The sequence below is a fragment of the Emys orbicularis genome, chromosome 8 (assembly GCF_028017835.1).
Source record: "Emys orbicularis isolate rEmyOrb1 chromosome 8, rEmyOrb1.hap1, whole genome shotgun sequence".
Lineage (NCBI taxonomy): Eukaryota > Metazoa > Chordata > Testudines > Emydidae > Emys > Emys orbicularis.
The window spans coordinates 113,934,576-113,955,730 of NC_088690.1; the positions used below are offsets into that span (position 1 = coordinate 113,934,576).

The 21,155-nt window shown below is 41.7% G+C and overlaps 1 protein-coding gene across 1 annotated transcript in view; it reads left to right on the top strand.

Annotated features, from left to right (window-relative positions):
* Window positions 1-20,117, top strand: part of KDM3B (lysine demethylase 3B) — a 120,497-nt gene extending 100,380 nt beyond the window's left edge. Inside the window, exons 16-24 of the mRNA XM_065409234.1 lie at window positions 1,441-1,707; window positions 2,274-2,445; window positions 3,930-4,020; window positions 4,138-4,268; window positions 12,958-13,077; window positions 13,502-13,641; window positions 14,186-14,362; window positions 15,082-15,216; window positions 18,846-20,117. Coding sequence (XP_065265306.1) covers window positions 1,441-1,707; window positions 2,274-2,445; window positions 3,930-4,020; window positions 4,138-4,268; window positions 12,958-13,077; window positions 13,502-13,641; window positions 14,186-14,362; window positions 15,082-15,216; window positions 18,846-18,926 — 1,314 coding nt within the window. The 3' untranslated portion in view covers window positions 18,927-20,117. The remainder of the gene's footprint in view (window positions 1-1,440; window positions 1,708-2,273; window positions 2,446-3,929; window positions 4,021-4,137; window positions 4,269-12,957; window positions 13,078-13,501; window positions 13,642-14,185; window positions 14,363-15,081; window positions 15,217-18,845) is intronic.
* Window positions 20,118-21,155: the final 1,038 nt, after the last annotated feature.

Below are 21,155 nucleotides of genomic sequence, written 5' to 3' on the forward strand. Positions count from 1 at the left end.
CTTAAGGGCCCACCAAGACTTGTTAAAGAGGGTGGCCTTTAATCTTGGATTGCAGGCGGAGGTCATCAAGGAACCTTCAGACAGGTTCTTGGACATTGTCAGCCGCAGCCCCTGCTAAAGTGGCCCTGCCCCTATACAATGTCATTTTGGGACCAATTAAGGCCATTTGGCAGACTCCTGCCTCTCTACATATACAATTTTCTTTAAAGATAAGGTACAGCTGGGGCCGCACCTGAAATTCCTCCCAAAGGTCGTGTCCCAATTCCACTACAACCAGCCTATATTTCTACCAGTCTTCTACCCTAAGCCTCATGCGAATAGGGAAAAGGAACGACTGCACTTCCTGGATGTCAGACATGCTCTGGCGTTTCATATTGAAGGAATCAAACGGTTTCACAGGTTGCCCCATCTCTTTGTGGCTATGGGTGACAGAATGAAAGGGCTTCCGGTCTCCTCCCAGAGGATCTCATCTGGGATCACATCCTGTATAGGAACATGCTACGACCTCACAGGTGCTCCCCCTCCGTCTAACTTAACGGCCCACTTCACAAGGTCCCAAGCTTCTTCGGCACCCTTCTTAGTGCAGGTTCCAATCCAGGACATATGCAGAGCGGCAACATGGTCCTCGGTGCATACCTTTATAACACACTATGCCATCATGCAGCAGGCGAGAGACTGTGCCCTCTTTGGATGAGCGGTCCTACAGATAGCTTGGACTTAATCTCTGAGCCCACCTCCAGATCTACTGCTCGTTAGTCACCTAAATTGGAATGGACATGTGCAATCACTCGAAGAAGAAAAAACAGTTACCTACCTTTTGTAACTGTGGTTCTTCGAGATGTTGCACGTGTCCATTCCAAGGCCTGCCCGCCAGCCCCTCTCTGAGAGGTAGGTAAGAAGAAACTGAGGAGCGTGGGCTGGGCAGGAGCCCCGTATACCGGTGCTATGAGCGTGCGACACCAGTGGGCGCCCGCGCCAAGCCTACGAATACCACTAGGGGAAAAATCTCAGACATCTGTGCTCAGGGCACTCGCATATTAAATCGGAATGGACATATGTAACACATCTCGAAGAACAACAGTTACGAAAGGTAGGTAACCATTTTTTTCATAACTTTACAGAATAAAATGGGGGGGTGAGGTTTGGCTTGAGGCATAGGTGTTATTCACCTTAGTTGGTAGTTTTACTACTTAGGGTAGCAGATGGTTCAGCAAATTTTCCAAGCATTAACTGTATAGGACAGTCCATAGCACTCCTAACCTTGTACTGATTTGTTCACCGGTTCTTCTGCTAACGGAATTTCCTTGACAAAAAGGAACTTACATAAGGATAACATCTCTTCGATGTAACAGAAAGACAAGAGGCTTTTACACCCAAGAGCTGTTATCTATATGCAAGTTATGTAAGACTAAACTTCTCCTGTGGATTTGTATCTTCTAGGGGGCCAAGAGCAAAGCCAGTCTGCCCAACTTCCTGGATCATATAATTGCTTCTGTGGTGGAGAATAAGAAGACATCTGATGCTGCAAAACGAGCAAGTAACTTGGCTGATACGCAGAGAGAGGTGAAGGAAATGGTAATGGGGTTAAATGTGCTGGATCCACACACCTCACATTCCTGGCTCTGTGATGGAAGGCTCTTGTGTCTTCATGACCCCAGCAACAAAAACAACTGGAAGATCTTCAGGGAGTGTTGGAAACAGGGCCAGGTAAGAGAAAATAAATAGGCAGGTTTTCTCATTGGAGACCCTGGTGCAGGTATTTTGAAAGTAGTATTGCACTTATAGCCTGTGGGCTACTTTAAGCTCTTCTACTCCTGCTCTTGAAGGTCAATGAGTGTGAGCAATTTTGTGTGAAGTATGAGGGAGGGTATAAAATAGAGTTGAATTTTGTGGCATTCCATATGACTTTGAGAGGAATGTTTCTTAACATATAGAAACAGATGCCATTAGGTTACAAGTGTAGATTTATCTAGTTACATATACATTGCTTCCTCAGATCCATTTGGGATGGGGAAGATGTGGAATCAGACTAACCTCCAAGGACAGCTGCACATTGAAACGGAAATTTGATTTGCTGACTTTGCCTTTTAATAGCTTTTTTTGCTTGATGTGCAAGGATTGGATTTATATGTAAAAGGAAGCTGATTTCAGGTGCCTTTCTTCTATGTGGTGTTGGCCAAGAATATCCCAGCTCTTGAGAATGAGAGCGATTTGGCTGAATGTGCAATAAATTTGGCAAATCGTGGAATGAGCACCTGCCTTTCTTTCCCCAGCCTGTGCTGGTCTCTGGAGTCCATAAGAAGCTGAAGTCAGAGCTCTGGAAACCAGAGGCCTTCAGCCTAGAATTTGGAGACCAGGATGTTGATCTGGTGAACTGCAGGAACTGCGCCATAATTTCAGATGTGAAAGTGCGTGACTTCTGGGATGGCTTTGAAATCATTTCCAGTAAGTGCAGGCTGATGGCAGAGTAGCACATTTCATTATCTTACTTCCCTCTCCCATCCTCTTCTCCCCCCCCCACCCCCACCCCCCAAAAAAGGTAGATATTGTGTTCTAACTGATGCCCCTCTTGCTGTAAAGTCCATGCCACTTCTTAAATAACTGTGGGGCTCACTACAGAGTGGATGATGGAACGGTGGAGAATAAGGTTAGGCCAAGTGCAGCTTGGCCTATCCAGCTATTTCAAACAGCAGATAACTCAGGTTTACGGCAGTGTGTATTGATGCACCTATCAAAGAGGATCAGTATCATAGGAGATCAGTACTCTAAGGTTCCTGCTTAGAGACCATGGGGGATGTCTTTCAATTTCTCTCCTACTGCTTTTTGTCTTTACCTCTTCTTCTGTGCTGTTATAATTGCTTCTGTGGGAAAGCTAAATTGAAGCTAGTTTTACACTTCACATGGATGATAAATCTCACTGCCTCCATTTTTGTCTTCCCCGGTAATAAGTTCCCAAAATGTTGGCTCTGCCGCTATCTCCCACACTTCATCCTTGAGTCTGGCTATTTCAGAGCTCTGGAGGAATGTATGTAGTGGTCAAGGCATATTGGTGGAGGACAAGTGTTTGAAGTGGCTCTCTGCTAGTTTCTTGAATACCTCCTTCAGATTGGGAGGTTTGGCAACAGGAAGGAATTTTCAGTGTAATCTGGATCCAGAGATGATTTCTTGGGCAAACTATGGTATGTTGGGAGCAAACTGTAGAGAGGGAATCGTATTGTCAGAAGGGGTGGAAGGTGCTCCCAGACATCTTTTACCTGCCAAAATGGGCATGCATTCACATCACAGGTCTGACTCTGTGTCCTTCAGCAATTCTAAAATGTCCTGCTCTATGAATATGCTCTATTCTGTGAAACGGGGAGGTATGCGTTCCACCTGGTGTTCAGCATATTGGTTGCTACCTTTGAGTAAGAGCATCACCCAGATGTATGATTGTCTAAGAAGCACATTACTCGTTCCTTGCATTGGGCAGAAAGGATTTTGGGGTGGTTTGGAAGCAGTCCAAGTTGGCAAAAGTGATATAGGGTGGGATTTTCAAAGTCACTCAACATTGACCTAAATCTGCTGCTGTTGAAGTCAATGACAAAACTCTGACCTCAGTGGAAGTAGAATAAGGGTGAATGATTAAGAAAACTCCACCTTTCAGGCCCAGAAAAGTTCTGCAGGGTGAGATTTAGCAGGTTAGAGGGATTCCTCAGCCTCTGTTTTGGGTGTGTGGTGTCTCTCCCCCTCATCTTTTTGATTAGTCAAAACTTGGTTTTTGTTTGAATATTCTAGTAGTGCCTAAGAGCCCAAACTGAGGTCAGGGTCCATTGTATGCTGGGCAGTATACAAAATCTCTGCCTGAAGGAGTTTACAATCTAAATAAATAAGACAAAGGGGAGAGGGAAAGGATGTAACATGCTGAGTAAAATTTGTCTGTCTCTTGCAAGAGCGTCTGAGATCAGATGATGGGCAGCCAATGGTGCTGAAACTAAAGGACTGGCCTCCAGGGGAGGATTTTAGAGACATGATGCCTACGAGGTAAGTGAGCTGAACAGCAGCACCTATAGGATCCTGTGTTACACTTGTGCTTATTCAGCAATATAGTTTTGTTGGTGCTGTCGTCCTACTCCTGTACTCCCTGCTGTTCCTCTTTAGGTTTGAGGATTTGATGGAGAACCTCCCTCTCCCAGAGTATACCAAGAGGGATGGCAGACTGAATCTGGCCTCTAGACTGCCGAGTTACTTTGTACGGCCTGATCTGGGTCCCAAAATGTACAACGCATATGGTATGTGTGAAAAGGTCTGGAGATGGCCTTTTTTTTACTATTCTTTACCACATTGTCTCTATCCTTTGATCTGTGTTCAGTGAACAATTGGAACATACATAAGCTAGTGCAATGAACTGTCCTACAATGCATTAGCTTATATCATAGTGTTGATCTAATAAGTACTAGTGTCTTTAAATTTGCTTATTTTCTTTCTCCATAAGATGCCATGTATATATTTGGCTCCTACTGTGCATAGTGATAGCTCTTTAGAAATGTGTGTAAATTTATAGTGCTGCAAAAACGAATATTAATATACATAAGAATAATGATATTTAGCTTTAAGGATCAGAGGGGTAGCCGTGTTAGTCTGTATCCACAAAAACAACGAGGAGTCCAGTGGCACCTTAAAGACTAACAGATTTATTTGGGCATCAGCTTTCGTGGGTAAAAAACCCACTTCTTCAGATGCATCCCACGAAAGCTGATGCCCAAATAAATGTTAGTCTTTAAGGTGCCACCGGACTCCACGTTGATATGTAGCTTTATATTCCGTGACTGTTAATGCACTAGGAGGATTTGATGACCTCAGTATTGAGAATTTAAGATACTTGTCTTGCAACCCCGTAAGGATACCTTTACTCACAGGGAATAGCCCCATTGATTTAAATGGAACTACTTATGTGCTTAAAATTTAGCATGTATATAAGTGTTTCCAGTATAGGGGCTAGAACTGTGTATTTAGCAAACTTTTTTCTTAATGACATAAAATCATTGTCTCCCCAAAATGTCTTCAATATTAACAATGAAAAGTTATTTAGGCCTTGTAATAAGAAAAGCCAAAGAGGAGTTTGAAGAACGGCTAGCCAAAAACTCCAAAGGTGGTAATAAAATGTTTTTAAAGTACATCAGAAGCAGGAAGCCTGCTAAACAACCAGTGGGGCCCCTTGATGATCGAGATACAGAAGGAGCGCTTAAAGACGATAAAGTCATTGCGGAGAAACGAAATGGATTCTTTGCTTCAGTCTTCACGGCTGAGGATGTTAGGGAGATTCCCAAACCTGAGCTGGCTTTTGTAGGTGACAAATCTGAGGAACTGTCACGGATTGAAGTGTCACGAGAGGAGGTTTTGGAATTAATTGATAAACTTAACATTAACAAGTCACCGGGACCAGATGGCATTCACCCAAGAGTTCTGAAAGAACTCAAATGTGAAGTTGCGGAACTGTTAACTAAGGTTTGTAACCTGTCCTTTAAATCGGCTTCTGTACCCAAAGACTGTAAGTTAGCTAATGTAACGCCAATATTTAGAATCATAGAATCATAGAATATCAGGGTTGGAAGGGACCTCAAGAGGTCATCTAGTCCAACCCCCTGCTCAAAGCAGGACCAATTCCCAACTAAATCATCCCAGCCAGGGCTTTGTCAAGCCGGGCCTTAAAAACCTCCAAGGAAGGAGACTCCACCACCTCCCTAGGTAACGCATTCCAGTGCTTCACCACCCTCCTAGTGAAATAGTGTTTCCTAATATCCAACCTGGACCTCCCCCACTGCAACTTGAGACCATTGCTCCTTGTTCTGTCATCTGCCACCACTGAGAACAGCCGAACTCCATCCTCTTTGGAACCTCCCTTCAGGTAGTTGAAGGCTGCTATCAAATCCCCCCTCATTCTTCTCTTCTGGAGACTAAACAATCCCAGTTCCCTCAGCCTCTCCTCATAAGTCATGTGCTCCAGACCCCTAATCATTTTTGTTGCCCTCCGCTGGACTCTTTCCAATTTTTCCACATCCTTCTTGTAGTGTGGGGCCCAAAATTGGACACAGTATTCCAGATGAGGCCTCACCAATGTCGAATAAAGGGGAACGATCACGTTCCTCGATCTGCTGGCAATGCCCCTACTTATACAGCCCAAAATGCCGTTAGCCTTCTTGGCAACAAGAGCACACTGTTGACTCATATCCAGCTTCTCGTCCACTGTGACCCCTAGGTCCTTTTCTGCAGAACTGCTGCCTAGCCATTCGGTCCCTAGTCTGTAGCAGTGCATGGGATTCTTCCGTCCTAAGTGCAGGACTCTGCACTTATCCTTGTTGAACCTCATCAGGTTTTTTTTGGCCCAATCCTCTAATTTGTCTAGGTCCCTCTGTATCCGATCCCTACCCTCTAGTGTATCTACCACGCCTCCTAGTTTAGTGTCATCTGCAAACTTGCTGAGAGTGCAGTCCACACCATCCTCCAGATCATTAATAAAGATATTGCCCCAGGACCGACCCTTGGGGCACTCCGCTTGAAACCGGCTGCCAACTAGACATGGAGCCATTGATCACTACCCGTTGAGCCCGACGATCTAGCCAGCTTTCTATCCACCTTACAGTCCATTCATCCAGCCCATATTTCTTTAACTTGGCGGCAAGAATACTGTGGGAGACTGTGTCAAAAGCTTTGCTAAAGTCAAGGAATAACACATCCACTGCTTTCCCCTCATCCACAGAGCCAGTTATCTCATCATAGAAGGCAATTAGGTTAGTGAGGCACGACTTCCCTTTGGTGAATCCATGCTGACTGTTCCTGATCACTTTCCTCTCCTCTAAGTGTTTCATAATTGATTCCTTGAGGACCTGTTCCATGATTTTTCCAGGGACTGAGGTGAGGCTGACTGGCCTGTAGTTCCCCGGATCCTCCTTCTTCCCTTTTTTAAAGATGGGCACTACATTAGCCTTTTTCCAGTCATCCGGGACCTCCCCCGATCGCCATGAGTTTTCAAAAATAATGGCTAATGGCTCTGCAATCTCATCCGCCAACTCCTTTAGCACCCTCGGATGCAGCGCATCCGGCCCCATGGACTTGTGCACATCCAGTTTTTCTAAATAGTCCCGAACCACTTCTTTCTCCACATAGGGCTGGTCACCTTCTCCCCATATTGTGCTGCCCAGTGCAGCAGTCTGGGAGCTGACCTTGTTTGTGAAGACAGAGGCAAAAAAATCATTGAGTACATTAGCTTTTTCCACATCCTCGGTCACATTTAAAAAGGGCTCTAGAGGTGATCCCGGCAATTACAGACCGGTAAGTCTAACGTCTGTACCGGGCAAATTAGTCGAAACAATAGTTAAGAATAAAATTGTCCGACACATAGAAAAACATAAACTGTTGAGCAATAGTCAACATGGTTTCTGTAAAGGGAAATCGTGTCTTACTAATCTATTAGAATTCTTTTAAGGGGTCAACAAACATGTGGACAAGGGGGATACAGTGGACATAGTGTACTTAGATTTCCAGAAAGCCTTTGACAAGGTCCCTCACCAAAGGCTCTTATGTAAATTAAGCTGCCATGGGATAAAAGGGAAGGTCCTTTCATGGATTGAGAACTGGTTAAAAGACAGGGAACAAAGGGTAGGAATTAATGGTAAATTCTCAGAATGGAGAGGGGTAACTAGTGGTGTTCCCCAAGGGTCAGTCCTCGGACCGATCCTATTCAGCTTACTCATAAATGATCTGGAGAAAGGGGTAAACAGTGAGGTGGCAAAGTTTGCAGATGATACTAAACTGCTAAAGATAGTTAAGTCCAAATCAGACTGTGAAGAACTTCAAAAAGATCTCACAAAACTAAGTGATTGGGCAACAAAATGGCAAATGAAATTTAATGTGGATAAATGTAAAGTAATGCACATTGGAAAAAATAACCCCAACTATACAAACAATATGATGGGGGCTAATGTAGCTACAACAAGTCAGGAAAAAGATCTTGGAGTCATCGTGGATAGTTGTCTGAAAATGTCCACGCAGTGTGCAGAGGCGGTCAAAAAAGCAAACAGGATGTTAGGAATCATTAAAAAGGGGATAGAGAATAAGACTGAGAATATATTATTGCCCTTATATAAATCAATGGTACGCCCTCATCTCGAATACTGTGTACAGATGTGGTCTCCTCATCTCAAAAAAGATATACTGGCACTAGAAAAGGTTCAGAAAAGGGCAACTAAAATGATTAAGGGTTTGGAACGGGTCCCATATGAGGAGAGATTAAAGAGGCTAGGACTCTTCAGCTTGGAAAAGAGGAGACTAAGGGGGGATATGATAGAGGTATATAAAATCGTGAGTGATGTGGAGAAAGTGGATAAGGAAAAGTTATTTACTTATTCCCATAATACAAGAACTAGGGGTCATCAAATGAAATTAATAGGCAGCAGGTTTAAAACAAATACAAGGAAGTTCTTCTTCACGCAGCGCACAGTCAACTTGTGGAACTCCTTACCTGAGGAGGTTGTGAAGGCTAGGACTATAACAGAGTTTAAAAGAGAACTGGATAAATTCATGGTGGTGAAGTCCATTAATGGCTACTAGCCAGGACGGGTAAGGAATGGTGTCCCTAGCCTCTGTCTGTCAGAGGGTGGAGATGGATGGCAGGAGAGAGATCACTTGATCATTGCCTGTTAGATTCACTCCCTCTGGGGCACGTGGCATTGGCCACTGTTGGCAGACAGGATACTGGGGTAGATGGACCTTTGGTCTGTCCTGGTACGGCCGTTCTTATGTTCTTATGTTATGTTATGTTCTTCAATACATTAAAGAAGTTGTTGTAAACTTTTTCGTACAGTGTCCAAAAATTTCAAAAATAGCATAAAGTTAGGCTCCTGATCCAATATTTAGACAGAGAAGGGAGGGATTTTCAAAGCCACCTATGTGATTTAGGAGTGTAAGTCCCACTTCAATCTACAAACACTGATGGAGAAATATAGCCTAGTCGAAGAACTTCATCTCTTTACTTGTGGAAGTTTAGTATATCAGAAGTGGGTTTTGGTTGCAAATATATCAATGGCTGTTCTCTTGTCAAACACAAAACTGACTGTTATCACAGTAAGAATGTTAACGAGGCTCTGGGCCTGTTTTTTTAGCATAGAAGAACATTTTAAATATGAAATTTCTGATCAGAAAAAAGATCTCTATCTGAAACCTCCACTTTAGAAATTTAGGACTATAAAGTGGAAAGAGAGTAAAGAACCAGCAATATATAAATACAATCTGATTTTGAATTAAAAACAAATTATTTTTTCCCTTTAATTAAAAAAAAAAGCATGATTTTATCCACCCACAAAACTAAAGATGATTCTTCAAGCATAGCACATACCTCCGCCCCCACAAAGTAGGCACATGGAAGGAAAATACTGGCATAACTTTAAAAGTAAATTGCAAAGGTTTTGCTAAAAGTTTAACTTTGTAAGATAAATAAGGTGTAGGTTTTTTTATAGTCAGGGTAACTAACCATTGGAAGGAACAACAGGCCTAGGGATACAGTGGATTCTCCATCACTTGAAGTCTTTAAATCAGGATTGATTGTTTTCTAAAATATATGCTTTAGCATAATCACAAGATAGGGCTTAAATACAGGAATTGCTGGGAGAAATTCCATGGCCTGTTACATCAGAAGCCAAACTTCCAGCCATAAAATCTATAAACCACCTCTGTACAGTCTTGAGAAATCAGAGTTGGACTGCTTTGTTTCTTTACCATAGTGACATCAAAAGTACCACATATAAAGGAATTAAAACAGAGGTTTACAATAATGCGGTTCTTTCCAATCTTTGTTTATGGTGCTTGGTGCTACTCAAGCCGTGGAATCAACATGATCTGAAGGTCATATTTTTCAGTATTTTGAGAGAATTGTCTTAGATGTTTGCTTATATAGCACCCAAAGTGTTCCAGAAACTGTACAGACAGTAAGAAATCAGGGTCCCTTCCCCGAAGAGCTTAGTCTAATCAGGCAACATAGAGAAGTCGGATAGGCTGCAACAAAAAGCAAACTGATTAGCAGTGAATGCTAACTTATTTTGTCTGATTTTAATTATTTTTATTATCTCTTTTGTTAACTTCTTGGGTGGATGGTGAATGAAAGGGGATGGACAAATTTATTTAAAATACAGTGCTAAATTTTAAAACAGTTATCAATATCTTTTTCCTCTCTTAGAATATGAGTTTGTAGGACTCTCTTTAAATAGCAGGTAATCTTTTGAAATAAAAGCTCATACATACTTCAGTGTTCGATGCTATTTCAATACAAGGTGTTCGTAGAGAGCAAACTATGCATTTTGTTTGTTTTTTAAAAATGAAAAAGTAAAAACATAACCAAATATAGTTTCCCAATAAATGAGTACTCGCTGTTTTACTCAGCCTAGTTATGGGCCCCAGCAAAATAAAAAAGGAATAAATATTCACCCTCAATATACTATGAAGGTAACATGAAAACAGAAAATACTTATTAAAATTCTTTCTCTGTGTTCATACACAGACCTGAAGAAGAGCTCGGTATATGCTCGAAAGCTTGTCTCTCTCGCCAACAGAAGTTGGATCCAATAAAAGATACTACCTCACCCACTTTGACTCTCTAATATCCAGGGACCAAAATGGTTACAAAACCACTGCATCCATATGCTTTCTTGAGCGTTTAAACAAAAAGAAAAAGGGGAAAAAAGCTTGTGAGATGCATTTCAATTCTATAAATGCATAGCTATGACCTTTGCATTTTAGTCCATAAACTAAAAGTATACCTATTTCTGGAAAGAAAATCCTTTTTTCTTGTCCTGAGTTGGCAAGGCTTTCATATTTAAAAATTTTAGACATCCAGGTTTGAAAATTCTGACATCAGTTCAGCTCTGAAATAGACATCTGAATAAAAATGGCCTGAACTTAAAAGGTGCTGAGCAACTGCAGTTCCTGTTCACTTCAGTGGGATTTATGCATGCATAGCACCCTTGAAAATCAGGTCATTTTTTTATTTAGGCGCCTAAAGCAATATTTAGTGCCTAACCTCATGCATCCAGGTTTGAAAATTTTGGCCTTGGTCTTTATAAGTGGAAAATAATTAATTTAGATCTTCCAGGTTGCTTCTGCTCCAATATAAAAGTTCAGCCTTTTAAAAAAATAAAATAAAATAAAATAAAAAATTCCTCCTCCTCCTCCTAAACTGAATAGTTAAATCCATGTTTCCTATTATAGATTTACCTTAAAAACTCTTTTTTCGTTCGTCACATTGGATGTAAAATATGGTTTCTGTCTTCCGATGTTCTCACAATCACAATATTAGATTACTCTAGCAGACAATCCAGCCAAATGTTCTAATGCCTGGAGCACCTACAGGTGAGGCTGGAAACTTGTAAATTTTCTTCTCTGCAGGAGAAGTAAAATTTGGTTTTAGCAGGTTCTGAATACCATGAATTCCAATTCCATGGTACCTTCTATTCTCATATTATGTAAATTCTTTCTTGTAATATTTTCCAAAGTCTTGTTTCATAGGCAGCATTATATCTGCTTTAAATTGCTGCAGCTCACTGAGCCTTTGTAGTTAGATGTTCTTGTCTAATTATAATTAGAAAAGTTTCTTGGAGAAGCTCATGTGCCCATTCCAGTTTTAAAACCCACTGAGAAAAGATGTCTGTTAGCCTCCTGTCTAGAATCCTTAGCTAGCATTGATGCCCCATTAATGAAGGAGTAATGGTCTCAAGTTGCAGTGGGGGAGGTTTAGGTTGGATATTAGGGAAAAACTTTTTCACAAGGGGGGTGGTGAAGCACTGGAATGGGTTCCCTAGGGAGGTGGTGGAATCTCCTTCCTTAGAGGTTTTTAAGGACAAAGCCCTGGCTGGGATGATTTAGCTGGGAATTGGTCCTGCTTTGAGCAGAGGGTTGGACTAGATGACCTCCTGAGGTCCCTTCCAACCCTGAGATTCTATGATTCTGATACTAGGTGCTATACAGAGTAAGGCCAGCTCTGCGCAACAGACATGTATCTGTATAACTACGTCGCTCGAGGGTGTGAAAAATCCACACCCCTGAGCAACGTAGTTATACCAAACCCCCTCGCCCCGTGTAGACAGAGCTGTGTCGACGGGAGAGCTTCTGCTGACATAGCTACCGCCTCTCAGGAATGTGGATTAATTACGCCAACGGGAGAAGCTCTCTTATTGGTCTAGTAGCATCTTTGCTAAAGTGCTACAGTGGCGCAGCTGCGCAGTACATGAAGACAAGCCCTAAGAAAATCCTTTCTCAGAGTTTAGTTTAAATAGACAGGACACACAGAGTAGTGTGGAGAAGATAAACAAGCAGAGTAACAGCATGATGATCTGCAAACATCAAATTGATTCCATTAATTTGTTTTTTCTTTTTTTAATTTTTGGATAGGGTTTTTTGGAGGAGATTTCCTAAGCCAAGATAAAGGAAAAAGAAGGGGACACTACAGAGAGGAGAATGAGGGGACAAAGGAAGAGAAAAGGGAGGAAAAGGGGAATGGAAATGCAAGTACCAGTAAAGCAGGGGAGAGGATTTTTGCTATGAGCATTGCCAAAGCAAGTCTCCTCGCTTCAACTGGGAACAAATGACCTGTAGATACACAAAGCTGCAGAGCACAAATTCAGACTTATCTTCAGAGTTAATGATCTCCCTTATAAACAGGGACAGACTAAACTTCTAACATGCTGTTTTTGTACTAAACTTTTAACTAGCTTTCAATACATTTGCAATTTTTTCATGTCTATCCCAGTATGAAAAATAAACCTTTTCAGTTCTGTTACAAGCTAAACATTTTTGCTGGGGTGATAGCAGAAAGCAAAAGTAGCACACATAGTGGGAAGCATTCCCATCCTTCCAAAAGGAGGATATTTTTGTAAGAATTAAATCTTGTTTGTTTTACAATATTCATCTTTTTACTCCCCTCTTTTTTCATAGGGTTAATAACTGCAGAAGACAGGCGAGTTGGTACAACCAATCTCCATTTGGATGTGTCTGATGCTGTTAATGTCATGGTGTATGTTGGCATCCCCATTGGGGAAGGAGCCCATGATGATGGTAATGTTTAAATAACTGTCTTTGGACATTTTGGGGTGTGGAAGGAGGTCTTCCATGGGTTGTTCAAAAGGCCTTGAAATCTTTGCCAGCTATAATAAACTGCTTTGGCGATTTGGGCTATGTCTCAGTAGATGTTCAGAGGCGTAGACAGTGGTCACTAGTCATTAATGCTTTTTCCAGGACATTACTATGAAAGTAATAGTGGTGTTGTAACTGGATAGATCTAATCCTTTCTTGGGGGGAAAAACAAAGGTTACTCTAGTCTCAAACTAGAGATTTCTTATGACTAAGTTATCATGCTTCCTTCTAGTTAGCTATTGACTGGCACAATGTCAAAGTTTGTTATGCCGACTTTTGCATATTAAATACAGGAGCTGTAAATTCATGTGACCTTGTTCAGCTTTTGTGTGGATCCTCCTTTCAGAAGTACTGAAAACAATTGATGAGGGAGATGCTGATGATGTGACAAAGCAGCGAATCCATGAAGGGAAAGAGAAGCCTGGAGCACTGTGGCACATCTACGCTGCCAAGGATGCTGAGAAGATCCGGGAACTTCTCCGAAAGGTATGATGGTGATTGAAGGAGCTTATGGCCTAACAGGGTCCTAGAAAGGTTTATCAATGGGAATGTTAAGATTCAAGTTGAGTCTACCTCAGCTGACGCTCATGAGCACAAATACAGATGCACCTACAAAAATCCCAAATGTTTCCCTCTTCTATGAATATGGTTTAAGAAAATGACACATACAGCTGGTCGTATATTCAGTGACAAACTACTATCCTGCTGCCTGGATATGGTTTATACTAGTAAATCTGTATGGGCATCATGTCCCAGTTTGAGAAAACTGGGAATGAGTTTACGCCCAAGCATGGAGGAAGTGTAAGCTTTCACTGTGGGGCTAAGACCTCAGGGGTGAATGTGGAAGGGATACTTACTGGTACAGATGCCTTGACCTTAAAATTATTTATGATCTGAGTTGGTAGTGTCTCATATTGAAGTAGCTTAAGATGGTGTTTGTCCTCAGTATGTTGGCGCAAAGTACTTTATGAGAAGTAGCACCACTGAACTGCAATATCTTTGTATAAATGTTATTGTATCTTTGTATTAGGTTGGAGACGAACAAGGCCAAGAAAACCCCCCGGATCATGATCCAATTCATGACCAAAGTTGGTATCTGGACCAGACCCTACGTAAGCGTCTTTATGAGGAATATGGAGTACAAGGCTGGGCAATAGTGCAGTTCCTGGGAGATGCTGTGTTTATTCCTGCAGGTGCCCCCCACCAGGTAAATGTCATGCTGTAGAGGCCATAAAGATGATGGCAAGTGAATTTGGGACACTATAAAACTGTAGTTATTTTTATTTATGATTTGGCTCCCGAAAGAACTCTGAAGTAAGGCTGCTGTCTTGGGCTCTGCAGTTCTAATAATACAGTTCTACAGGAGTTATTTAATAGTGCTCAAGCATCACATTGAGCATGATTATATATACATATATGTGGCATGGTGTGGGTGTAAAGTAATGGGATGAAATTAAGAAAGGGAACAGTTAGGATGAATGTGAGGAAAAAACTTTCTGATATGGAGATCTCCTTAGGCCACTGAAGAGACTCCCAAGGAAGTAGTGGAAGACCCATCACTTTGGACATCTAAATCTATGGTAGCTAAAATACTAGAGCAGGGTTTCCCAAACTGCAGTGTATGAGCTTGATGGTCTGTCAGTTCCCTTCACAGCACTTTTTTTTTTAAGAAGGTAGCATGTGAACCAATAAAGTTCACTAGAGAATGTACTGTGGAAAGATGGGCCAGCTGGGATCCAATAGGTTTTTTGTATCTCTAACTTAAGATACAATTATGTGAACTGTCTTACAGGAAACTGGAGTTTGTCTCTTTTTGGTAGATGTGTGTGCAGGAACCTATTGTACGTGGATTCATTTGCATTAATTCTGTTTTGGGTCATTCAGTCTTGTGGTGTATCTAACATCTAATACTACTACTTTTTTCAGGTTCATAATCTGTACAGTTGCATTAAAGTGGCAGAAGATTTTGTATCTCCAGAACACGTAAAGCACTGCTTCCGCCTGACCCAGGAATTCAGGCACCTATCTAACACTCACACAAACCATGAGGATAAACTGCAGGTAACTGTCAGTCCATCCTGCGGGAACAATCTCTGGGTAGATCTTATATGTTGGAAGTTTTGAAGCACTTATTGAACATGCATATGGCTAGTGAATCAGGAAAAATAAATACTTTACAACTTTGGAGCTTTTAATTTGATAGAAGCATTCCATTTTTTTGGCAAAAATCTACATCCTGGGATTTAGCTACCTAAGCAAAGGACTAGCACTAACCTCAAGTGAGCTGTCCCTGGAAAGGAACACTTTCATCCTTACATGATGGATCATATTGCTTGGCTCAAAAATTATTAAAGTCTGGTGAGGGGAAATGGCAGAATACAAAGCTGCCTATTAAATCTCTTGAGTGTTGTAAGAAGGATTTTGCCTTTGTTTCATCACAAGCAAAGACTGTCCTATTTATAATTATAAAATAAATCATGACCCCCCCCCAGGTTAAGAAACACTGATATAGTATATAGAGCTGTATAAACAAGTCATTGCCTGTGTGAAATTTTAGTTTGTATTGACTTCGCTAGTGCTTTTTCATACAGCCTGTTGTAAAACTAGGCAACTATCTGGATGAGTTGACGTACCCCCTGGAAGACCTCTGCGTACCCTCAAGGGTACGTGTATGCCTAGTGAGAACTGCTGCACTAGACTACGTTATTCTTCTGATATAATGATGCAGATGTGCAAGTGCGTCCTTAGATGAGTAAGTTGACAGAGGTAGTGAAAACAGAAAAGCTAGTAGTTGCATTCTTTAAAACAGGTGTCTACTGGTCTGAATGGGCCTGATGTCTATCTCTTAAAGCCAAAAAGGAATTGGAGAGTGCTTTATGATTTTTCCTTTGTGGCAGTAATGGCTGATCTTCATGAATTTATATATAGGGCTTGAAAAATTAATTAAGCACATAATAATCAAAACTAAACCGGTCAGCTAGAGCTGATACTGAGCACACGTGTGCATGCTTCATAATGCAGTTATGGAAACTTAATAATTAGGTGATTAGCCAGGGCACAGGCACTAGGAAATTAACTATCTTGAAGCTTTAGAATTGATAGTGTGTCTATTCCTTGTTGCTCTTCTATTCTTATACTGGTACTTATTTACTTTGCATTTTTAAAATGTTTGTTTAAAAACTGGTTTAAACTGAGTTGCATAACCTACCTGCTTCAGTGGTGAAGTGAACTCCACGATTAGGAATAAAAATCAATGCATTACAAATGGAAAAAAGAGGAAATAGATAGCAGTCAATATACATTAGAAGTTAGGAAGGGTAGAAAATTGTTGAAGACATCAGGGAAAAATCCATTGCTGGCAGGGCTAAGAACAATAAGGAGTTTAAGTATGTTAGGAACACAAGAAACCCTAGAAATGATATAGACAGAGTACTAGATGAAGATGGTAAAATTATTAATGACACAGACAAGGCAAATGTGTTCAATAAAAAATTCTGTTCCATTTTTGGAAAGAAGCAGGATGATGTACTCTTGTCATATAAGGATGATATACTTTCCAAACCATTAGTAAAATCAGGATAATGTTAAACATCTAGTAGGGGATAAATACTTTTTTTAATTGGCAGGCCTGAATAACTTGCACACAAAAGTTATCCAAGAGTTGGCTGAGATGATCTGTGGCTCACCAGTGTTAATTTTAATAAATCTTGGCATACTAGGGAAATTTCAGAAAGACTTGAAGAGTGATGAGTGGCATTAATCCCTGATAAATGATGGAGAAGCTGATTTGGGAGTCAATCAATAAAGAATTAAAGGATGAGAATATCATGCTAGTCAACATGATTTTGTGGAAAATACGTTTGTCAAATAAACCCAGTTTCATTTTTTGATTATTACAAGTTTGGTGGATAAAGCGGGTAACTGTAGATGTAAAATACTTATCTTTGTAAGACGTTTGACTTAATACTGCATGATGTCCTCATTTAAAAAATTCGCATACACAATATCAGTAAAGCACATGTTAAATGGATTAAGAACTTGGAACTGTCTGACAGATCTCAAAAAGTAGTGGTCAGCGGGAAGTCATCAAATGGGGATGTTCTATTGGGGTGTCATGAGATCAGTACTAGGCCCCAAGCTATTCAACACGTTTTCATCAATGATCTGAAAATTCAATACAAAATCCCTGCTGATGAAAAAAAATTTGTGGAGGACACAAAGATTAGAGGGATAGTAAATAATGATGACCAAGGTAGTCATGCAGAATGATCTGGGTCACTTGGTAAAGAGGGCCCATTCAATTAGAATGCATTTTAATATACCCAAATACCAGTTATACATCTAAGAAAAGTGCAGGCAGTACCTACTGAATTGGTGGGGGGCAGACTGTATCCTAGAAAGCAGTGACTCTGAAAAGGAGCTAGGAGTCATAGTGGACAAGCAACTCAACTAGGACATCTAGGCACTACAGAAATACAAATAAATTATCGTATGAGCTCCTAGAGTGATGCTGTGGCAAAGAGGGCTAATTAAATCCTTGGATCTATAAGGAGTAGTTGAGTAGGACTAGGGAGGAGGTGACTTTTTCCTCTGGATATAGCATTGCTCAGATCCATACTGGAATACTGCGTCCTATTCTTATGTCCACATTTTTAAAAGGATGTTGAAAAATTAGAGAGGGTGCAGAATAGAACCACAAAAATGATTTGAGGACTAGAGAAAATGCCTTACTGTGAGAGACTTAATGAGCTCCATTTGTTTATCAAAAAGAAGATTGAGAGATGACTTGATGACAGAATATATGGGAGGGAAATACTGAGTACTGAAAGACTCTTTAATCTAGTGGAGAAATGCATAACAAGGAACAATGGCTGGAAGCTGAACCCAGACAGAAAATTGTGCCTAATTTCTAATTTGAATTTAAAAGTGAGGGTGATTTAACCATTGGAACAAACTACCACGGGCAGTGTTGGATTCTCCATCTGTTGATGTCTTTGAATCAAGACATGCATTAGTCAAAACCTTGCACTCAGTATAGGGATAACTGGATGAAATTTATGGGTCTCTGATATACAAGTCAGACTAGATGATATAATAGTCCGTTCTGGCCTTAGTCTGTGAATCTATGAATAATTTGCTCATAACATACAACCCATTTGGGCAAGAGTTTAATATGAAAGACTTAATATTTTGCCTGATCAAGTGGTCTTGCAAGGAGAAGCTTAAAATCTAAAAAGAGACTAGCCAATAAATTAATCCTGGGTTACCATAAAGTGGATAAATAACATAGCAGTGCAGTTGTTTAATATTAAACTTTGCATGGGGTCTAATTTTGACATTTATATAACAGTGCTGTTTGCAACTTCGTGAAGCAGCAATAGTATTTAATAAGTTCAGCATTTTTGGTGTCTCTCTCTCTCGGTCTCTGATGACTTCATGTGAGCATTTTACATCTATGATATATTCAGCCCCCAAAGTCTAGTAAATAACTGTTTATAGAGCAGTAGGAGTCACTTGGGTTAGTGTGTGGATGCTAGATTGGATTAGTGGCCTGTAATATACAGGAGGTCAGACTGGATGATCTAGTGGTCTCTTCTGGCCTTAAACTCTGACTTCTTGCTAGGGTGGAGATGCTGCTCATTATGACAGGTTTAAAAGTTTGTATTGATTTTTTTTTTTTTCTGTTACAGGTGAAGAACATTATCTACCATGCAGTAAAAGATGCTGTTGGCACACTGAAGGCTCATGAATCCAAATTGGCTAGGTCTTAGGAGTTGCTAATTCTAACCCCCCCTGTGAAGTAAGCCTTTTCTCACAGTACATACAGGGACTGCACATGACTGCCTCTGCAGGAGCAGAGGCCTCTCACTAAGAGCTGGTGTGGTCAGTATTACATACACCCCTCAGCCACTGTTTCTACACTGCCTCAATATTGAAAGTCTGATGGAAGATCGCACTGTTACATGCAGAATTCCTTATTCTAATGAAAGGTGCCGTGTCCCTTTCCTGTGGCCTTTTGCAAATTGGAATTGCCTGGAAACCATGTGGTGTTCCTCCATATTATGATTAGAAGTGGTATAAGAGTGTGGACATTTTTCCTCATGCCTAGTTAGTCTCCGAGAAGTTATAAGGAATGTGCTAGAGGTGGGGTATCCTACTGCAGACCTAGGTAGATAGCTGCTGAATGAGTGTGATCAACAGGAGTCCAACCACAGACATACACACAATCCTCCCTAGTGCGATACAGGACAAGGAAAAGGGATAAAGCTGTTCTTCACACACCCCTTCTTGTAGCCATTTCTCTATACACTGTAGAATTACAGATATACAGGGAGAACCCACTGCTTTTCCCAGGAGGCTCCAGGAGTAGGAGAATTGTGTATTTAGTGAAAAACTAGGTTTGTAGTGAAACAGTTAATATTTCATGAAAGTAGATATTTTTAGTATTTTTGAAATATCACAACTGTTACTGGATTTACAAGGAAAGGCACATTACATTTAGTCTTCCTTTCAATAAAATCAAGAAATGATTTATAGAAATCAGTCTAAAATAGCACAAAATCAGCCAAAGGAGAGCGAATAGAAACTGACTCCTCACTCCCCACAGATTCCACAAAGTGAGAAGTAAAACAGGACATGTATTTTGTCCTGACATGGAGATGTTGTCCATCTCCCCCTGCACTGGTAGCTCCAGGCGATATTTCCCCAAGTACCAGTGGTAGCTCGGGATGTCTGTCATTTCCCAAAACTGAAGGAAAATTAATTTTCAATTTTGGCTTTGTCCAGAAATATTTTCAGTAAATTCAGTTTGGTAGAACTGTATCCAGAATTAACTAAATGTCAGCATTGAAGCGATGATTTCATTGTCCGGGTCCATGGGGAAATGTATCTACCTTCTGCCCAGCTGTACTGTAGTGCCACCTGCAGGCCTGTTAATATGTTCACTTTTTAAAATAAAAGTCATTTACTGTACCACTGGTCCCTATCCCTTCCTGCCAGTCTCGACTGCCTCGGCCTTCACAATGATCAAACCACACACAGCACAGCTCCGAGCAACATTTTATGCGAGGAGAAGGGGCGTGCACAGGGGGACAGTCCTCCATGGTGCCAGCTGGGCTTACTAGCAGAGCACTCCTGCACTGCTTCTGCCAGGCTCAGGGGCTGGGTGCTCCAGCTGGTCCCGATCCCAGCTGAGGGGGATCAGGGGGGCCAGTCACAGCCCAGGCTCCAGCTCCCTACCCTACAGCTAGAGAGGTGTGGTAGGGCAGGATGAGCTGCCTCCCCATGGGCAGAGGGCAAGGTCCACCCTTGCAATGGGCCTGAGTGGGTGCAAGGCCACCACTGCACTTGGTGGGAGGAGGGAAGGGTGCTGTTGGCTCACAAGTTCAGAGGGTGGAGCTGTTACCGGGTGGATGACTCCAGAGAGGCACCGTGACCAGGTGGACCAGGGGCAGTGCTTGTGACCACGAAGTTCGTCCTGCTGCTTTTGGCTCCACCTTGTCACTGCCTCCCCCATGTCCTGTCCTCCCCTTCCCACTCAGGCCAGGTGGCTGCTTCCACCACCCTTTACTTCCCTCAGGCCAGGTAGCTGCTGCTCCCCCATCTCCCTCTCAGGCTGGGTGACTGCCCCATTTCCTTTTCTCTACTACCTACCCCTCTGGCCCACATGTTCAACCTGTACAGCCCCCTGGCTCACCTTTGCAGAAGAATGTGGTCATCCAGTGTGTTTCCATGAAGAGTCCCAGGGTCCTAGTCTGGGAGATGATGGTGGCGACAGCATCGCTTCTCTCTGCGCTGCTTGCTGTATTCCAGGTAGGTGGATGGTAGTGAGTGCCTCATCTCTGAGCTGCCTCTGCCTCCTCTACATACACTTCACAGGTGCTGTCCAACAGCTTCTTTGACTGAGGGCAATGATTAGAACATTTAGGACCATGGCCAGAAACAGTCACATCCCTTACCATGCCTTGCTTGGTGCATCACTCTGAAAGGGACTATGAAAC